The 21,230-nt window shown below is 36.5% G+C and overlaps 1 protein-coding gene across 1 annotated transcript in view; it reads right to left on the bottom strand.

Annotated features, from left to right (window-relative positions):
- The window catches only part of THSD7B (thrombospondin type 1 domain containing 7B), a 6,482,604-nt gene that overhangs the window by 206,069 nt on the left and 6,255,305 nt on the right, over positions 1 to 21,230 (bottom strand). Inside the window, exon 24 of the mRNA XM_044074964.1 lies at positions 17,001 to 17,166. Coding sequence (XP_043930899.1) covers positions 17,001 to 17,166 — 166 coding nt within the window. The remainder of the gene's footprint in view (positions 1 to 17,000; positions 17,167 to 21,230) is intronic.

Genomic DNA, 21,230 nt, shown 5'->3' with positions numbered 1-21,230 from the left:
ATTGTTTTAAAGCTAAAGTTAATGACCAGAATTTACATGTGGAATGTCCTTTATTGCTCTAAGTGTAAAAAAAATGTAAATGCAGTTTCTGTCAGCCTGGGAACACCAGGAAAGTGTGAAATGATGTAATGTTTTATCAGAACTGCAGTTTTAATTTAAACAGTGAGAACCAGCGATTATTAAGCATTTTTGTCTGAACATCCAATTTGGCACTCTACCTGTTGTCTTTTGTAAGTTATTTTAGAAGTGTGTTTTCTTGTAGATAGCTAGAAGCTATAAAGATTAGACTAAGTGTTTTTTCTGTGATGTCAGAAATGTACTACTGATTTATTTTAAGTATTTCTGTGTGATCTCTGAACTCTTGACTAGCACTGACTATGTAGTAGAAAGTATTGTCTTGTAGTTTTAATTATTTATTATTAAATATTTTAAAACCTCTTAACTGTGGCTGGTTTGTGTAGAGATAAGGTAAGCTTTAAGAGTACACTGCATGTATATAAGGATCCTATACCAGGTCACTCTAACAAGCCTTGAGACTGTTTAGTCATACTACCAATTGGATAATAATATTGCACAGTAATAATTGGAAACCCTTTTAAGGGCCTTTGAGTAGCTGAAAATGATTAGCTGGGGGGTGGCAGGGTACTACCGTATAGTCTAAGTAAAAGAGGCACAGCTGGAGAACATGTGACAGCCTTCCCCAGGAGTGTCTGTGTGGTTGTATAAACTTAGCTCAAAGTGTGTGTATGTCAGCTACTTGGGCAGGGACACGAAGCACTGGTTGGACAGACAGGGTGCTGGAGATTTTAGCTTGCCCACCTAGGCTATCTGGACCCTATAGCTGTGTGAGTGCAGAGTCTTATTGGGGACCTGGGGAGCAAGGGAGCGACCAACCCCTGACCGACTGTGATCTCTGTGTGCTCTTAAGGGAAATTGCACTTTACTGTGTATATTTGCTATCCTTTCCTCATATATGAGATGCCCTCTCTGGTGTTAGTGGAGAGGACTGAGGCTGCTTGATTGCTGGACCAAGACACGGGCGTCACACATGTAACTGTTGTTTATCAAGTGACTGAATAGTTTGTTTTGTGGGAGTAGGGTCTGTGCTAAGTATTCGGATGAAATCCAAATAAAGATACAGACTGAAAACACTCAAAGAAAGGTTATAGTCATTTCAGTTAAACTGTTTGTTTCTGTATAGCTCTGACCATCAGTGTGGTAAAACACAGCAGAAAACTAATTTCAGATGTTATTACCCTCTACTTAAGGTGTACAGAACTTTAATTTACACTGATATAGGTCTGATGATTCAAGAGTGGGCACTCAAGCAGTTAGTGTACTGTACATATAAGGTTTTGTTCATAGATGTTTCATCAGACTGAAAACCGATAACTGCTAGACCACTACAGGTATATATTTGTGGTCTTTTGTTATTTTGCTTTATTCTTTTTTGGACTCTCCACTAACAACCACAGGCTTTACAATGTTTGTCAATATTGGCAAAGTTGGTGCTATAACCCTTAAATGTGACTGTTTTAGGAAGTCAGAGATACAACTTGAAACCTTTATTATAAGATGTAAAAACAATATGCTTAAGATTAACAAGTTGTCAGATTTGTCTTTTGTTCTGGAAAAGTTCATTATCTCATGTCTTTTTAGAAAGCAAGACTATGGACCATTAAATATTAACTTCAGATGCAGAAACTCAGAGGAAAGAAGTTTCCATCCTTCTCTTAAACCATTATTAGACTATATCAATGCACTCCATTACTGCAAAAATCCATCTAGTGCAAATGGAAAGGGTACACAGCTGTATGGCTAGCACAGTCATGGTTTGGGAAATTTAACTTATGTGGAAAATATGAATGATCTGAACAGTCTAAAGATCTGCTCTATTAACTACATATTTAAAAGAGGAGGCTTCTGTAAAATATATTTACTTTTTAAAATACCCTGTTAAACTCCTCATATTGCACCTAAAGGAATACTCTCCATCAACAACATATCTGCAGCTCTAGGCATTTTAAGCAGCCAGAGTGTGTTTGGCTTTCGCCACCCATTTGAAGGGAGCTCTGGGTTATGAATTTGTCCCTCCAGCATGTCCTATTTATTTCAGTGCTGAGGTTCAAGTCTCGGCGCGTAAGCTCGATGGGATTTAGTTTTCTGAGGTGCAGCATGTCCATTAATCAGATGCTCTGACTGCAGGCGGTATGCCACTGAGTAGAGCTGGAGTTTCTTTAACCGGGCAGCATATGATCCCTTGGTGAGGTACTTTTGGGGTCTTTCAAAAGGGGCATTGTACTCAATTATGGGCCTGATGAGGGATGAGTAAAGGTACCGATGACCTCCCTGATCTAGATGACTTTGTGGCGTGGTTGTCAAATGAGAGAGCTATCAACTTGGGTGTCCAGGTCCCTAATGACTTCTTCTGTACTTAATGGATTACCACCTATGTGGTAATATACACTTTTGGCTTAGCTTAGAGGCCATGGCCATCTGGCACCACTGTTGTCTGTTTTTAGAGGCCCTTTTTGATGCTTGTGTCGTCTGAAAGAGTTGATTATATGGCCCCCAGTGCAGTCATCTGTGAACTTGGTCAGCCACAGTCCTTCCAACTGGTTGGAGTCTGACATGGCTCCAGCAATTCTAACAGGTCCAGGGGCTGTGTGGACACCTTCCCCTCATCAATGTTTCAAAGAAATCGACCAGGTTTAAGAGGCAGTATCTGCCCTTAACAAAGCCAAACTGGGTAGGATCGTTGCTGTACACCACTTTTGGGTACATATCCTGTAGTAAGTTTATGTTTGGGTTTTTAGCTCTCTTGGAGTTTCATGTAGGATGCAGCCAGGACACCATCTGGACCCATTGATGCTGTGTTTTTTGCTTTGGAGGGCAGCTCTTACCTGAGCATCTGAGATGTCAGGAGGGCAGCACTCTGTTGGTCATTTTGGGAATCTGAGCAGCATATGGAATTTCCCACCCAGGTTCCTACATAATAAAAAAAAAAGCCTTGTGATTATCCTTAGTGTCTGCCCCTTTTTGGGATTTTGCTCTATCATGTAGTAGCTTCCTCCTTCAATATCAGTGAGATTAGTTTATGGTCTGATCTTACCAGTGAGGGATACACTTCTGGTCTGGATCAGTATGTTTTCCCCTTGTGGGGAGTGGTACAAGTTGTTCCATAGCATTTGAGTTTATAAATTCTAGGAACCTTGGTGTCAGAAAGGAGGTCACTTACTATTAGCAGCTAGGATTTATACATTTAGCAAATTAATTATTTCCTCTAAAATTTATGAAATTGGAGGACAATGTTGATCACAGCACTACCCATGAAAAAAATATAAAACAAAATATCACAGTGTTCCAAATGAACTGGGAATTATTCATCTAAGCAAAGTAATTTTGTTTTCCTTTAAGAACTATTTATCTGCATAAGAATCTTCAAAAATAATCTGAAGTGCAGATATTCAGATATTGCAATTTAGACTGCACAGGCATATGGTACCTTGTGCATTTGTATAAAAGGTAACAAGCTTGCAATGGTTTTATCCATGAGCTTGAATAACAAAAGTATGAAACTGTACCTTTAGTGGAACTCATTTTATAAATGCCAAGGCTATGAACCAATGTTGGCTTGCAGGCTAAAATTCAAGGATATGAGGCACACTGACTGAATAGTTTTATATACATTTAATGTTTCTGCAGTCTTTCTAAATATATAGGTATAATCATGAACAAAATTGATAAAATAATATTGTTCGTGACAAGTGAAGAATAATGCAGTTAAACAGTAACATATACTTGATAATGGGTATTTTTACGAATAGATTTGGAGATCTGAATTTATGTTAAGACAAGAAAAAACAGGGCTTCTACAACTCCCAAGGGTTGGGAGGGTGGCCTAGTGGTTAAGGTGTTTGCCTTACAAACACAGGGTGCAGAGTTTGAGTCTCACAAGGAATAACTAGCTAGGCTCAAAATGGCTCACAAGGGCAGTTAGCCTAGTACGAACCTATGAACTAAATACATTCTAGTTCATAAAGACAAACTTGTGTTTCTTGTGCTGTCAAGCTAAAATATTTCATGAGTAGTGAGGATGTTTATGAAATATCACCACAGCAACGTTTAACATAATCTGTGTGAGAATATTGATGCGGAAAAGAGTAATAGCATTTTCGAGAATTTACATTCTGTCTTATTTCTATGAAAAGAATGAGGAAAATCAACGTAATTTCATTAATTCAGTAAAATATGTTTACAAAAGAATTTCCTTTAGTAAATGAAAGGAAGCTGATAATACCTGCAAAAGGTAGTGATGAAGTAATAATTCAGTTAATAAAAGAAGTAGAAATACAGTTCATACAGGAAAAGGCAGAACATATAATAGTAGAAATACCAACTATAACTAAATGTCAAAAAATAAAATAAAATAAAATTAGACGACAGCTAATAGAAGTAAGATTCAGTGAGGTAAACATCAAGCCAACAAATCGGTAATAGCAAACAGATCTGAAATGTATAAGAGTAGGCAGCACTAAGGAAAATAAAGAAGGAAATACAGAAGTTGAAATTTTGGACTTTGAGGAAAAATGACAACAAAAGCAGTATAAAAAAAAGAGGGGGACCACTTAAATTTAAGAAACATTTGAGGAGATAAATGAAGGCAGCATATCATGTGTGATAATCTACTGCAAAGTCATATATTAGCTACAAAGATAAAGAAGACAACCTTTAATAAATTACCATAAACTAATTTGATTAGTTTAAAGCATGTGAGATGCCACAGAGGTTTATAGTAATACAGTAAGAGAAGAATTTACGTTGCTATGTATTAGCAGTCCTTAGGGAGAAATACAGGGAACTTAGAAAAATGCTGAAAGTGCCAGCATGAAGAGCTACTATTATTAAAGCTATGTTCGTGGGTTAAAGTAAAACTAGGCTAGTAGGTCGCAGCTCCATAATTAAACTGAATATGTAGATTTAAATGAGAATAAGAAGAGTTTGTATACAATTATTACATTTTGTAAACTGTTTTGAAAAAAAAAATAGTTTGTAATGGAGAAATATTTGCTCATATTAAGTCATTCTAAATTTCTCCATTACAAACTATTTTTTTTTTTTATTTTATTTGCTCATAGTAAGTCATTCTAAATGTACTGCGGTGGTGGTGCTGCAGAAGCATTGTCGCCTCACAGTAAGACGCTGTCCCGTTCGATTCTCAGCTAGAGCGTCTTCTGTGTGGAGGCATACGTGAATGGGGTGTGCCTTCATTGAAGGTTGTGCATCAGGGCTGGTAACCCGGTACGTAAAAATCCACTACCAAACATTAGCGGACCGGAGTTCCGCTGTGGCGACCCCTAACCAGTAAAAGCCGAAAGACACAAACAAAGTCATTCTAAATAGGATTATACTGAAATAGTTTAAAATAAAAAACAATGCAATTATTATTATTTTTACTGGGGGAGGTTTAAAAAGTCATGATTATATTCTATTTTTAAAGATATTGGTTTGTGAGTTAACTTGTTTTCAAACTTAAATGGTATGATAAAGACTTGGGTAATCTATGTGGACATTTATCTGTTTATCTATCTTTCAGTCTATCTTTATATCTACAAATCCTTCCATTTATCTACCTATCCATCTATGTGCATAATTTTAAAAGACTATCTACATTGTTCCAGGTTTCAATGAGCTTGTCATTCATGACATGAAACAATAAAATAGCAAAGGTTTACATAAAACTATGTTTAATACATACAAAAGTCCTTAAAAAATGATACGGCAGTCTATCAAAGCTTTACCAAGTCATCAACTCCACATCGTTAAAGCAGACATTACAGTAAAAATATTTTAAATGATAATATATTAAGGAAAAATGCCACATGATTTACAGAGGACTGAAATGCAACTTTGTAGTTGCAAGACTGGAAGACAGTAAATATTTGAAGATCAGAACACATTTAATGCCTGGAATTCATTAAAAATGGACTACAGGCCCAGTTGCTATGTGAAATAAATAAAAAGGGGGATATTTTAAATTACATTTAAACAAGAAATTGTAGAAGTGAAAATAACAGCACTCACTACTTTAAATGTAAACTATACTCACTGCTAATGGCAAGTCTGTCTTACAAATGAATGGTTTCTACTAAATTAATCAGATTCGTTACAGGAAGGTTGCCTACCACAAATTTAAAACACATAACTGACCTTCAGAACAGTAAAATGGCAAGTAAAAATATGTGGGCAAGTATACTACGTTTGAGGTGCAGTATCTTGAAGTATTCCTCCATTCTAACTTAGACAAATTTGGGAGTGAGTACCCCAGGGGTGTGATACAGACTTCTGCCTATTACAGAATACGTTTGATTGGCAGCTTATGTTTTAAGGTATTGGTGCTTGCACTACTGAGTCTAATACTTATGATTACAAGCCTTATAGAAAATATTACACCATTATTCCTGTGCTCATGTGTACATTTATATTTGAAGTTCCTCTGCATATTCTGCACACCATTTGGATTAATATACCATTTATTTCATGCAGCATCTAACATATCATAACAGCCATGTCAAAAAACAAAAAGAAAGAAATAGAAAAAAGAAAAACAACATTGGCCTGAATGATAAGAAACTTGGTTTCAAAAATGGAAACCAGAACCTGCAATTGAGTATCAGATGTTTGCTTGCAGCTAAGACATGCACGCATGCACGTGCACACACACACACACACACACACACACACACACACACACACACACACACACACACACACACACACACACACACACACACACACACACACACACACACACACACACTCTCACTCACACACACACACACACACACACACACACACACACACACACACGCACACACACACGTATATATAAATATATATGGGGAAATTAATATTATGACCTCTATAGTTCGTCAATATTAGGCAACACAATTTGGTTGACTAAACAGTTGAATAATAAGTGCGCAAGACTGCACAATATTTGGGGTAGGAGAATATGCCCTTTCCCAAATACTGTGTGATCTCAGAGTTAGTACATAAAATTAGCAGGGGCTGTGGGAGGCCTGCAAAAAATAACTTTTTTGTTTTTTATTTTGCATGCGCCAAGATTGTCACTCAGCACATGAACAATAGCATATTAGTGTTTGCAATGTCAATGTTTTCTGGTCGCAGTTGTGAATGTTGACTTTTGGGTCATTTGACCAAAATTGCTAGAACCCCTTCCCATACACACACACACACACACACACACACACACACACACACACACACACACACACACACACTATACACACACTCATAAATATAAATATATATATATATATATGTATATACATTTTTTTAAAGAAAATTATCTGTTCACTAATTCTGATTGAAAGAAAAAAGAAAAAAATAATGTCAGCTTAGAGCCATGTAGCAAGAGAAAACAAAAACAACAACCCAAATCATAAAAACCTATCAGATGCTGCCATTTGAAGTCACTACAGAATGATCACTGCAGAAACAGAGTACTAATACTGTAGAAAATGACCAGACAAATAGTCCAAGCACCAAAAGTATATTAAAATGGGGATGATACTTCTGCATAAAAGTTTTCAACATCCATGCCGTGAAGTTATAGCACAATAATTCTGAGCCATCCACAAAGAACCTACCCTGAACAAATACCCATCTGGAAGAGTTGCATAGCAGAGATATGCTACCAAATGTTGAAATGTCATCAAAAGAAGGAAAAAATAAATGTACCAATCAAGAAACAGCATACACATCAATGCCAACTCAAATACGCTACCAAATCTACACCATGAAAAAAATTAAATAAAACACAACAGAAATCTGGATTGTAACACAAATTAAACATACTTTACATAACAGACCAGCAAAAAAAATAAATAAATATAAGTATGTTACCTGAAGCAGAGCAATTAAGAGCATCCAGAAAGGTAAGTAATAGCTTCTTGATGAAAGTGACATCGTAAAACCCCAAATTCATGACATGAAGCAGAGCAGGCAGGGGACAGAAAGTTAATAAAGTATACATGAAGAAAGGACCAAGGTTCCCATAGATAAAATAAAAAGTCAGTTACACTAAGCTGTTAAATAAACGTAAAGCTGCAATGTACAGCAGTAAAGTACTGTATAAATACAAAATCATATTAAAATAGCAATAAAGGCACAATAAAAGAACAAAATTAAAAAAGGCAGCATACATTGCATCAGCAAAAACAATTTAAGTAAACAGATGCAGGGAATTACATGTATGCATTTTCTAGTTCTTGGAACTGACATTAAAATTATTCCCGTCGTGAAACTTTTTTAAGAATGAATTACCTAGAAATGAGTATACGTGGTTGTGAAGCACTCTGCTACTCATATTCAAGCCACCTAACTTGTGCTCAGGACCTGAGAGCTCAATTCTGACATGCTGACAGTGCTGACATCATCACGCGTGTGCGATGATATCAGCAAAACACGGAACAAAAGAAGTAAAAAAAAATGCTTGGAAAATCGGAAATGATGGAGTGCCACTCAGGAATCGTGGCACCCCATTTTTTGACCCCAAAACTAGTTAAAAACCAAGTAATTCGGGATGTTTGGGAGGTGTGGTGCTCATTCTTCTGCCAGTACTCAGTTAATGAGGTATCGAATTCCTGTTTGATGGAATGTTTTAACAATTATCTGTAGCTCTGAGTCTCATTAAATTTAAATGTGAAAAAAAATACTGAACAAGTCTAGCAATTTTTTTTTCTGCTTAGTTGCTTAATAATTTTCATTATCTCACATTTAAAACAATAAATAAATAAAATTGTATTTATTTTTTATTTTATTTATTTTATTTTACATTTGATAACCGGGAACGTCCGACTGGACACGGGTCCATTTTCAGCGGAGGCCCCGGGGAGAAAAGTTCCAAGTATATACATTGACAACATCTTACAGATTTTGAATTAACTTTCCTTACAGGTAAAACTAAGATTTGAATTAAATGACAGCATATTGCACACACTCAAAGTAAGTAAGAACATCATTGGGTAGGACATTACATTATACATTCCAAATATGACAAGCTATACATAGCCATATAGTGGTTATTGGACTTTTGGAAATGTAGCTGGTATTGATTTTTGGGAGTTAAAGGCATTTCATTGTGATTGTACTGTGGATAGGGTGAGAGAATAACAATTATTATTGGGGTGTATGGGAGATAGTTGTAATCTACATTTTTTTTATTCTGGGGTGAGACAGGAGCATAGCCTTTTGTTCATGAAGTGAACTTTAAGGAGTTTCTTAAATTGAGTGGTAGTATTGTTGGTTATTAGGTGGGTAGGGAGGGAGTTCCAGAGTTTGGAGATTGAGTAGATGTAGACAGCTTTTCCTGCCTCATTGTTAAATTTGGTGACCTCTAGGTGATTTTGGGTGCTAGACCTCAGGGTTCTAGTTGTGGTGTGGGAAGGTATAAGATGTTGAAGAGTTGGGATTTTGTCTGAGTGGTTTAATATTTAGTTCTAACCAGTTAAGCTTGTTTAATGATTCACAGTGATGTGTTTTGTAAGGTGATTCTGTGGCAAATCTAGCGATCTTATTATAGCAGGATTCAAGTTTGCTTAGATCCATTTTATGAAGGTTTGTGAGCACAGGGGAAGCATAAATCAAGGTAGATAGCAGATGTGTCCTGGCTATTGTTGTTTTAGATTGCTTTGACAGATACTGTTTGTTACGGTATAGCAGTCCAAGTTTTTTGTGAACTTTTTATGGTTTGGGCAATGTGCAAATGAAATCTGACCTGGTTGTCTATTTCTACACCTAGCAGTTTGGTGTGGGTGAATGGGGCAATAACAGTTTTGTTGTTGGAGGTGATGGCAAAGTTGTTTGTTAGGGATAAGGATCTGTGAGAGCTGAAGAGGAGTAATTTTGTTTTAGTTGGATTAAGAATGAGCTGATGATTGGTAAACCCATTCTTGTGTTAGGGAGAGGAGCTGATGATTATAGTGGTGTCGTCTGCATATTGGATAATGGAGGCTTTAGGTGTGGTGGATGGGAGTTGATTGGTGAAAAGAGTGAATAGTAATGGACCTAAGATGGAGCCTTGGGGGACCCCTACGGAAACAGGCAGTAGGGAGGATATTTGGTTCTGCCATTGCACTGCCTGTTGCCTACCTGACAGATAGCGTTTGAACCATGTAATAGAGGAAGCACTAAGGTTTAAGGTAGAGAGTGACTGAAGAAGTTTGAGGTGGTTAACCATGTTAAAAGCTTTTGATAAGTCTAAGAATGTAGCAGATACTAGAAGTACATTATTTCTGTGATGATTTATGGTGTTAGTGAATGATGTAAGTGCAGTGGTGGTACTATGGAAGGGTCTAAAGCCATGTTGCTGGGTAGATAATAATTTGTTTTCTAACAAGTATTCCAACAGTTGAATGTATTACCCTTTCAAGGATTTTTGATAAGGGGGGATAGTATAGCTATAGGCCGATAGTTATTGAATTCAAAGGAGTTATCTCCTTTATGCAGTGGTATTATATGTGATATTTTCCATAAATGGGGTACTATACATTCTGAGATGAATCTATTAATAAGTATAGTAACAGGATAGGCTATGGCTTCTGCAGCTATTTGTAGATATTCAGCAGGTAAGTTATCAGTGGCCAGGGTGGTGGGTTTGAGTTTCTGAAGGAGTTTTTGAATGGCCTTGCTTGATACTGAATGAAAGTTGAAGTGGGTGTTATTATCTAGTATTTCATTTGGAGTAGATACTTTTAATGAGGTGGGGTGATTATTATTAGTTTGGTTATCAGCTAGGGCTTGGATTATTTCAGTAAAGTATTTGTTAAATTGGGTGGAGATATTGTCTAGGTTGTTTTCTGTTTTGGCTGTGGGGGTGAATGTTTTCCCAAGTTGTAAAACAGAGTTGATTGGATAGTTTGATAGTAGGAGATTTTTGTCTAATTTAACGAGTTTTTTGGCTTTGTTATGTAGTTCAAGGTAGTTTTGTTTGTCTACTTGGGATTTACTCTTGTGAAATTGTGTACAAGCTTTGTCCCTGCTTTTGAGCAATATTCTGGTGTCTTTATTTAGCTAGGGAGCATATTTAGTTTTAATTATAGTGGTTCTATGGGGACATGGTAATTTAATATTTTTAGGAAGGTTGTATTGAAGTGCGAGACAGCTTCACTGAGTGTTAACCTTTTCAATGGGATCAGGTTACAGCATTTTAGGCTTTTGTTAAAGTTGCTGGGTTAAAGTGCATTTTGTTTCTGATTTCCCATACTGTTACCTGGAGACATCCAGCTAGAGATATGTGGGATGGATGGGATACAAGTATCCAGCCCAGTATGGATTGGTGTTTGGATCTTTCATTAGTTCCAGTGGGAGATGTAATGAGTTGAGTTAGTCCATGTAGGTTTATGTGAGAGAGTAGGTTTTGGCTGGCACAGTTGAGCCAATCTATACTGAAGTCACCTAGTAGGATATTTCCTTGGGGAAGGGAGGTTGAGATCCACTCTAGTAGGTTTCCCATGACAGTGATATTGTTCCCTGGGGGAATATAGCAGCCTATAATGTTCCCTGGGGGAATATAGCAGCCTATAATGTTCCCTGGGGAAATATAGCATCCTATAATATTGATACATTTTTTTTGGGTTCAGTTTTAGTTTGGCACGGGTGAGTTCTACATTTTTGAAATCTGGGATGGTGATGTTGAGTTGTTCAAGGATAAGGTGATTTTAATCTGTCTGTGCGAATGATATTATACCCTGGTGCTGTAATATCATTACTGTGAATTTTTGGTTTCAGCCAGGTCTCGGTTAGTATGACAATGTATGGTGTGTATAAAGCTAATAGAGCATGGAGGTCATGGACTTTGTTAAGGATACTTCTTAAATTGATAATTGTAAGGAGGAGAGAGTTTTTCTGTCTATGGAGGAAGGTACTATTCCCATTGGAGCTTGGGGTGTCCATCTGGAATGGGCCTGGATTGGGGTGTATGTCACCACAACATGTGAGTTTTTTTTTTGTAGGTATAAGTAGGGTCTGTTAAGTTAAGATAATTTTAGTATGTTTTAATGAGGTGTGGGATTGACTACTGGGTGGGAGTAATTTGTGTAAGAGGTAGTCAATGTGTGTGGGTTGGTAGAGGTATGGAGTTAAGTGAATGTATGTATAGGATGGTATATAGTTTAGGGATGTAGATTGCTTTGGAATGGTTAAGTTGTGATGTAGCTGGACATGGTAGTTGGTTATGGTTGATAGTAATAGTAGGGTGGAGATGGAGGTAGTGTAGAGTAGGAGTTGTAGCTTTGTGATCTGTGATAATAAGAGACAGCTATTTAGCTAAGTAGAGTTTGTGAAGTTGTTCGAGAAGTATAGGGTTTGTATTGTGGTTTATAGTAAACTAATTCATGGGCTAACTGGGTAATTATCTATGATAGGTAGGTGTGGTGGAGGGAGGTGTTTGAGATAATGGGGAGGAGTGGTTAATGGGTATAAATGAAATTGTAATGGGGGTGAGGGAACGGGGGAAGGGTAGGGGAGTGTTGTGAGCCCAAGCAAAGCGATGGGGAACGGAGCGGAGTACCACCGAGCTGCGAGAGGCCAGGGTTGTGCAAAAAAAAACAATCAGGAGCAGCACTTCTTGAAATTAACCTGGTCAGTACAATGCAGTTGTTTTGTCTTGACTAAAGAACTACCTTTTTTGTTTTTCTGATTTTTGGTGGGCACAAATAACTTTAGGGGAGAGAGTTTCCTGCCTGAACAGGCTTTTCTTGCTTTCGCTCAGGAGGAGAAACGAGCAGCAGTGACATTTTCTATTCACTAAGTTTTTTATTTATTTCAAATTGACTACCAGCTATCGGGAGTTACTTAGCTTAGTAAATGCTACCATCTAGTGGCCAATATCTGGAAGTGCAAGCCACTGGACTAAATGTCAATAAGATGACTGGGGAAGTATATATATATATATATATATATATATATATATATATATATATATATATATATATATATATATATGGCTGGGAATACAGCTGGTCCGTGAGGCATGCAGCCAGCATTTGTGGTATCAGAAATGATTAAATAGTACAAATTTGGCTAACACTTTTGAGTATTTTAAACCTACTCTGTTTTTGCTTTGGGCTAGGATGTCCTTGTAGACTGCAGGGAGGATGATAGATTTTCCACACACGAGCAGTCTCAGGACTTTGACTACAGCTGAGCAAGAAGGGCAGCTCCTTCGTTGTGGGTGAATATCCTGGTTGTGAAGAGAAGAAAGGAACAGAATGAGACCGATACACTTTAATTAAGGGATAAATGGGGGGGGGGGGCAGATAGGGAGCTGAGTGTAGGGCAGACTATGTTAAAATGAGAACTTACCCATTGGAGAAAAGAGTGAGGTATGCCTTGCTAAAGGGAAAACAAACTACCAGCAGTTATTGAAATAGAGGAAGAGCAACAGGGCAAGTGTTCAAGGTAATCCCTATTAAAACAGTTTTTAAGCCAGCCCTAATAAATAGCATGCATATCATAATTCTAGCACTTTAAATAAGCTTCACTATTTCATTTATATTGAAAATACAACAATTCAAATATGGAACTTAAGCCAGCCCTAATAAATTGTGCACATATCATAACTCTAGCACTTTAACATAAGCTTCCCTGTTTCATTTATATTGAAAATACAACAGTTCAAATACAGTACTTAAGCCAGCCCTAATAAATAGCGCACCTATCGTAACTCTAGCACTTTACCATAAGCTTCCCTATTTTATTTATATTGAAAATACAGCAGTGCAAATACACTACAATCAAAGCACTTTATAGGGAGGTGTTGCACCAAAATCAGAAGAATGTAGTTCTTTTATACATTTGTAACAGTACTATATCCCCTATGGTACATGAAAGCAGTATCATTAGCTGGGGAAAACAGGAAGTTTTACTTTGTCCCAATGGTAGTCAGATTTAGTGTTCCCTACAATGATAATGTAGAGAACACACAGCTATGCTATTACATCTGCTAAGCACCTTTAACAAACTTGTTCTAATTCACATGCAGCAGTTGGCGTCTGGACTGCAACTAAGGCTTAGAAAAATAAATACACGGACAACACCTAAATAAATAAATACAGAATAAAATCATATAACAGAAGTACTCCAACCCATTTTTCCAGACATAATCAGAAAGGGAAGATGAACCAAATAATAACACATTAATGCAGTTAACCACATGTCATAAATCTATGTCAGTAAAATAATGGTCCATGTGATTATTTTGTTTTAAATAAAAAAAATAGAGACTTTCAGATATAGTTATTTAAAATGTCTAAAATGCCACACAAACCATTAGAATGCACTTAATAAACCTATATTTAAAGAAATGGCATATCTGTTGCCATAAAACATTGTCATAATATATAATAGGCATTTATTTATCAAATGAAGCAAACACGTTAAAAGACACACACATGTGCACATGCATATACCATGCACCCTCGTGCACGTGCACACACACACACACACACACCCACACACATCCACACCCCCCCCACACACACACGCACCCCCCCCCACACACACACACAAACAGAGACACTGTGACAGCCGTGCCCTGGCCCAGCAATCAAGGAGCCTCAATCCTCAACACTAACTCCAGGGAGGTCATCTCATAGAAGAGGAAAGGATAACAAATACACACAGTAAAAATGCACCGTGACTTTTCAAAAGACTTTTGTTAGATGTAATCATGTAATGGGAAAAACATATTATATTCTTGAAATAAATATGCATGTGAGTAGAATTATATTTTTTAATCATATGACAACAAAATTAAAGAATAGGAGATAAATGTTGTCAGTGAGACAGCTTAATAATGAAACCAATGTTTTTGAGATGGGGAGATAGGAATATATAGAGATATATTTCTGAGATGATCACATATTTATAGTTAGGATATTATGGAATTTTTAGAATTTTACTGAATTCTTAAATAGCAATGTTGAGGCGGTTCTTTTTCAGTGAGTTACGTGGGGTAGCTACAGATTTTTTTATCTTCATTTGACATGTAATAATGAGGATGGCCGGACTGTCTTCTCCTGTGTGTTTACTCCTTTCTGTGGCCTTGAGCTCTCCTTTACTGTTTTTTAATTCCATCTTCTATGGAGAGCTACACGTGCATATAAATTATGTACTGAAGGGAAATGCTTCAGGAGGGATGTGGATGTTATTATGGAAAGACTGACAGCAAGAAGCTATTCTTACCCCTCTACTATCTAGACTGTGGGCAATCTAGAGTATCATAACAAGGGGACATTAATGAGGGTGAGACTTTGAGCCTAGGGTTCGAAAGGATATATCACACTGAAGGTTCTGCCTACAAATTATTCAAAACTGGCAATCTGGACATTAAAGATTTTATTTAAACATTTATCTGCATTGATTGCTAGCCCTATTTGGATGGATAGACTACTAGATATCTACTGAGTTTAATTTGGGGTAGCCCTCAGTATTGGCTGCAGGGTAGTTCAAAGTTATTCTAAAAGAAAAATTCAGAGACTTTAGCTTAGATGGACCTATAGTAGGACCTCAAAGGTGTGAGAATTGTGATGCTGTAGGTTTTGTTTCTCACAAAAACAGTTGTTAGTAAGAATGGCCGTTCTATGCAATTAAAGTGTTTTGCTAACTGTTTACATGAGATGGTGGGATATTCCATAACCAGGGGATACAATTTACTTTACCTTCAGAAAACTCTTCGTCAACTCTTAATAAAAGGTAAAGAACACCAAAGAGATTGGATCACTTACTATACTGAGAGTGAAGTAACTGAACATTTTAAAAATGTGCATTCAGGTTCACTGAATCCATTAAAGTTTTTAATTATCATTAAATATAGCTCAACTGTAATTATTATGGTAGGCTAAATACGTTTATGTTGGACAGCTTATCAGCAGCTGCAGTTTTGATATTATTGTGCCTAATGGCCCTAACAAATAAGGACCATGGCATGTTTTTTTTTTTAATTAATGTAATTAGGAAATTATAATATAAGTATGTCATTGTAAGGTAAATTAATTAAGTAGTGATGATGTAATGTTAAATGGAATTTATATAAGCTGTACTCTTTCTGAGATTTTAAACCCATGAAGCCTGAAGTCCTAGGAATGGAATATGATATTGAACTGTGCTTTCCATGACTGGGTTTGCAAGGATATTTTTATTTTGCTGTTTGCTTCACTAAGTCCTGTTTTTGAAACTGAGGCAAGCAAATCTAAACCAGGTTTAACTGCAGGTATTTTTCATCAGTCATGTCCTAGAACCCTTGTTAATTATTTACTCCACACCCTCAAAACCTGCCTGACTTACCTGTATTTACCAGGACCTCAAGTATGGAAAAATCTTAACAGTAAGCAGGAAATATGAGGACATTATGGTATCCATAAATAACATCTTGCCAGCAGTGAAAGGCGTTTTTTTCAATGCTGTATCAACTTTTGTACCAGATTCCCAATGTGCATTTCACACATCCCTGGAAGGGCATTACTGGTTGCCACTTATTACAGTTAGTTTTAAAGCCCACCTCCTCAGTACTAGGATGAGGGGCAAGCAAAAATGTTATTAATCCCTGCTGTCCAGCTGATTCCTATGGGATAAGATGACACACACAGGTCCCACTATGTTTTCACCTCTCTATGGCACAGAGATGGTCCCATGCAAAAGAAAGAAAGAATAAACAAAAAAGAAAGAAAGAAAGAGTTTTGTACAGAAGATAATTTTATCAGTAAGTACAATTTTTTTTTTTTTTTTTTTGCTTTTGGCACTCAGTGACACCTAGGAGCTTACAAACAACAACAACAATGAAGCATATATATGTTTTGTAAATATGTCATGTCAACCTAAATAATGTTTAAATAAGTCCAAATAAGATGTGATTGGAAGACTTTATCCTATCTGATATTGCAGCTTAATGAATGAGGGAAACTTTTTATAGCTACCTGGACATGGTACAAAACACGCCTGCCGCAGGTCTTGATCTTTACTGCTGGATGCCTTATTTTCACAGAAGCTATCATCCACAAGTTTTGCTGCATCAGAGAATGTTCCATCATGTGCAAAACATGAAAGGTTTCTCACTCTGGATCCTTCCCCGCATTGTCCTCCCTGTAAAATATAATTCTGCTTTAGACTCCATAGGGAGCACCATTAAAAAGAAAACAATCATGAATTATACATGCATTCATTTAGATTCCAAAGGCTGAGTCTGAAGGTTGTAAGTAAGTATATGTATTACAACATTATGAGAAGTTTTGCCCACTTAACATTCAGTTCTAGAGGAAATTCCAGGGGAAGATAAAAATGCACTGTTCTAAAAAAAACTTAGCTTCAAAACAACACTGAAGTATTCCTAGATGTGAAAGACTGACTCATTCATTCTGCCATTAGCTACTTAACCCAGTTCAAGATCATGGTTCTGAATGGGAAAAGCAAGTTATCACTGGACTCAAACACATACTCACTCTCACAAAGGACAAACGGCTCATGGGAAATTTGTAGGAAGACTTTTCACCTACATACCTGACTGACTATTGTAAATAAAACTGATCTGTAAACTTTCCATAACAGTACAATAGTTATCACCTGTAGTAGCACAGACATCCTCCACACCCATGAGAAATTTCAGGTTATCTGATTAACTGTAGGATGTATACAAGCATTATCTTACTAAACATACAATCTTTTCTTAAAATCCTTTTTAGACATATCACAGGAGCAGATTTCAGTGACAGAACCAACCACCATTGATTTCAGTAGTAACCATGTAATCTTTACAGCAGTAATGCAATCGTAGCAATGCACTGCTAAAACAGTACTTATTTACAGTAGTTAGAAGACATTGAGGAAGGCACATACCATACGTAAAAAAGGAAACGGTGCTCCATGCAGGTTTACTACAGCTTGGGTGACTCTGCTACAACCAATGATGGAAAGAAGTATGGGAGATGATCATTTTCTGCACCTGATAAAATGGGCCTGATATGTACTGTAAGTCTATTAAAATTAATATGACATTGTCTTGAAAAAAAATGCCAGGAGAGGGGGAAATTCCATAACAGGACTTTTATTATACCTCACAAATCATTGTCCAGTATAGCAATAACCCACAACAGGGTGTGGGTAATGCCAGATTTACCCATGGTTACTGTGGTTTGGTCACAAGAGTGAAGTCCAAATGACCAAACAAAGTCAACCATGGGTAAATCAGCATTGTCGACACCCAGCCCTGGGTTATTGCTATTATACAATGACATTATTTAAGAAAAAAAATTACTTACTTTTCTAAAATAATGTCCGTGTATAATGGCGTTGTGGTGTTCTTCCACTGTTTTTGTATCCTGGTCTTTCTTGATGTACTACGTATCCATGCTTACAGAATACATCATGGAAGCAACGGAGAGAGGAAGCTCTCCATTTCTTTTTTTTTTAATAAAATATGAAATTGGGATACTTGGGAGGTATGAGAAACATGGGAGAGTGAAAATATAAGGAAAATCAGGTACATTTCTTTAGTTTTGAATAACGTACATGATTTCCCTAGTATTTTTACCCACTTGTTTCTCTGCTACCTGCAGACTGTCTGGATTTCAAATATTATTATTATTATTATTATTATTATTATTATTATTATTATTATTATTTGTGGTCAAGAAAAGTTAAAACGTTACAGTATATATTAATACAAGAAAGTCTGGGTGACTAGTTTATGCTCGATTTACGACTGGCATGCTGGTTGGGCTGATCGATCAGCATGCTCATTTTTGAATGTTAATGACTGGTGATTATGTAATAATAAATATGTCACCATTGTCTGTCAGGAAATGTATTGTACTAAACCTCTGTGATGTTTAGTGAGCTGCCTCCTTCCTCCGTCATTTCTCTAGCGCGAGACTCTGTGCAAGTAACACAACCACACTCTAGTGCGAGACTCTTTGCAAGTAATACAACCACACAATGTTCTTGGTCACCACTAAAAAGGAACAACTTCTCAAGTGGGCTTATGCAATCAACAAAAAGGTAAAATAAATAAAGACACTCAGAAGTCTCTGTTACACTTCACTGTCTGTAAAGTGAGCTTTCATCTTCTTGATTTCATTTTGATGACATTCATATGTAAGTACTTGGCAAACTTCCATCTGTGGAGCATTTTAAGCCTAACTAATTTCCCTGCAGTGAGAATCAATCCCTGTACCTTTTTGAATGTGTGATAAACATTTTAACAATTATGCCAACCCCAACAACTTTAAAATGCATGGAATGCTCATATAGACATTATATGGATTGTGTAAAAGTTTTTTGTTCCTAGTTAAATACTAGTTTATAAATCCTCAGACTATTACAAGCCTAGCCAATAACCAGAAGTCAGAATCAAATTCAATTTGTTGATTGCTATGTTACATAGAAATTCACTGTCAGTGTATTTTTTATTTATAAGACAGCAGTGTTACAGATTGTATGAGGCTCTTCTGTTTTCTCCATGGCTGAATGACCATAGAGTTAGTATATTTAGAAGTTAATGTATTTGGGCCCCCATTATGGTTGCCTACTCATCTTATCCCTGAAAAAAGTGCCTCTGTAAGAGGTATTGCTGATCTGAAGGACTTATTAATTTGCTTCCACTGGTTGAAGCTTCATCTAGTAGAAATTCTCAGAAATGTATAGGAAGGAATGTTCCTGAAGTCAGCACCTTACAGAGAAACCCAAAGAACAAGTACCATAAACAGTTGTATATCAAAATACAAAAATGCAAAAGTTCAGGAAACATTTGGGCACAAAAATAATTACAGCATTCTACCTCTTATTTTGTTACATTTTTTTTTTTTTGCTTAATAATATAATTATACAAAAAAAAAGATTGTTCAAGTAAAAACACTAGAAGGTGTTTATAAATGAATAGTGTTGTGCAAAGCATTACTTAATGCAGTAAGTTTTCCTTTAAGTCTCTTGATTTCACACCATAGGGCTAATATGGCTACATATGCATCAAGACTAAATGTTTTTTTGCAATTAAGTGTCAAATCAGTTACTTTAGATATATATATTATGCCACATTCTGAGAAACTATACAAGTTAAAAACACAGTAGTGCTTCCAACAATATTACTCATTTCATAGATTCATAGATACTTGAAGGCCATAGAGTCTTATGAACATTCATGCTTTGCCAGTTTCCTCTCTCAAGCCACACTTGCCTTCTTTGTAAGGGCCATACTAGTTAATCCTGGAGTAAATTTGTGGATCCCCGTTAAGTCATCTATTTCATGTTTAAAGGAACATTGCACTGCTTAAAATGCTAGGGAATATTATTTCAGTGGTCTTGCTGACACTGTGTTATAAATCTGCCCTGCCCCTGCACTTTTGTTATCTGTTGGTGAAGACGTTAGTCCCTGGTTTTAGTATTTTAATAAGCAGTGAAAGACAATTGGGTTTCTAATGGTGCTGTGAGACTGAATCCTCAATCTCACTCACTCTAAAATGGCTGTAAGACTCTAAACAAAGGAATAAGGCTATTAGCCTCTCTTGGTACCTCAGAGACTTTAGGCTTGAGATTGTTTTGGTTAGGTACACTTGAGGACTTTCTAATTGTGCTATGTTTAGAGAGATGCTTCACAAAGGGGATGTCGCTCTTGATAGTTTACCTGATCAATACTGCATATAAAGACGTGATTATCTCTTTAGACCTTGATGACATTCCTTTGACAATTAACTGAGTTAAAATAAAATGATTTCTGAACAACTGTTATTGCATGATGGCAAAAATAAAGGTAGCTATTGAACCAAGTGTATTGATCCTTCGCTATATTTTCATTTTGTGGTGTTATATCGCCTATATAGTATGATGATGGGATGGGCTGACTACCAAAAGTGATGATACTTCGCTTCTTAGAATTTAGTTTGAGTCCATTTTAATATACCCAGACTTTACTAGGTTCAGTTTATTCTGGAGGGTTTGGTTATTACAGGGTGACTTAACAACAACTCACAGTTTGAAGTCGTCACCAAACCGCTTTCTTTCCATTTTTTTTTTTTTTTGTTGTATCCAAACTCTTTCATAATTCTGCAAATATGTGCCAGAAAGTGACCTCAACATTTTGATAAATGGGTAGTGGAACATGATCCCTTTAGAAATGAATAACAAACATTTGAAACATTTTAGCATACCAAACACTG

The sequence above is a fragment of the Protopterus annectens genome, chromosome 6.part0 (genome assembly GCF_019279795.1).
Source record: "Protopterus annectens isolate FY-2018-M chromosome 6.part0, PAN1.0, whole genome shotgun sequence".
Taxonomy (NCBI): domain Eukaryota; kingdom Metazoa; phylum Chordata; order Ceratodontiformes; family Protopteridae; genus Protopterus; species Protopterus annectens.
This window is presented reverse-complemented; position numbering and strand designations above follow the sequence as displayed.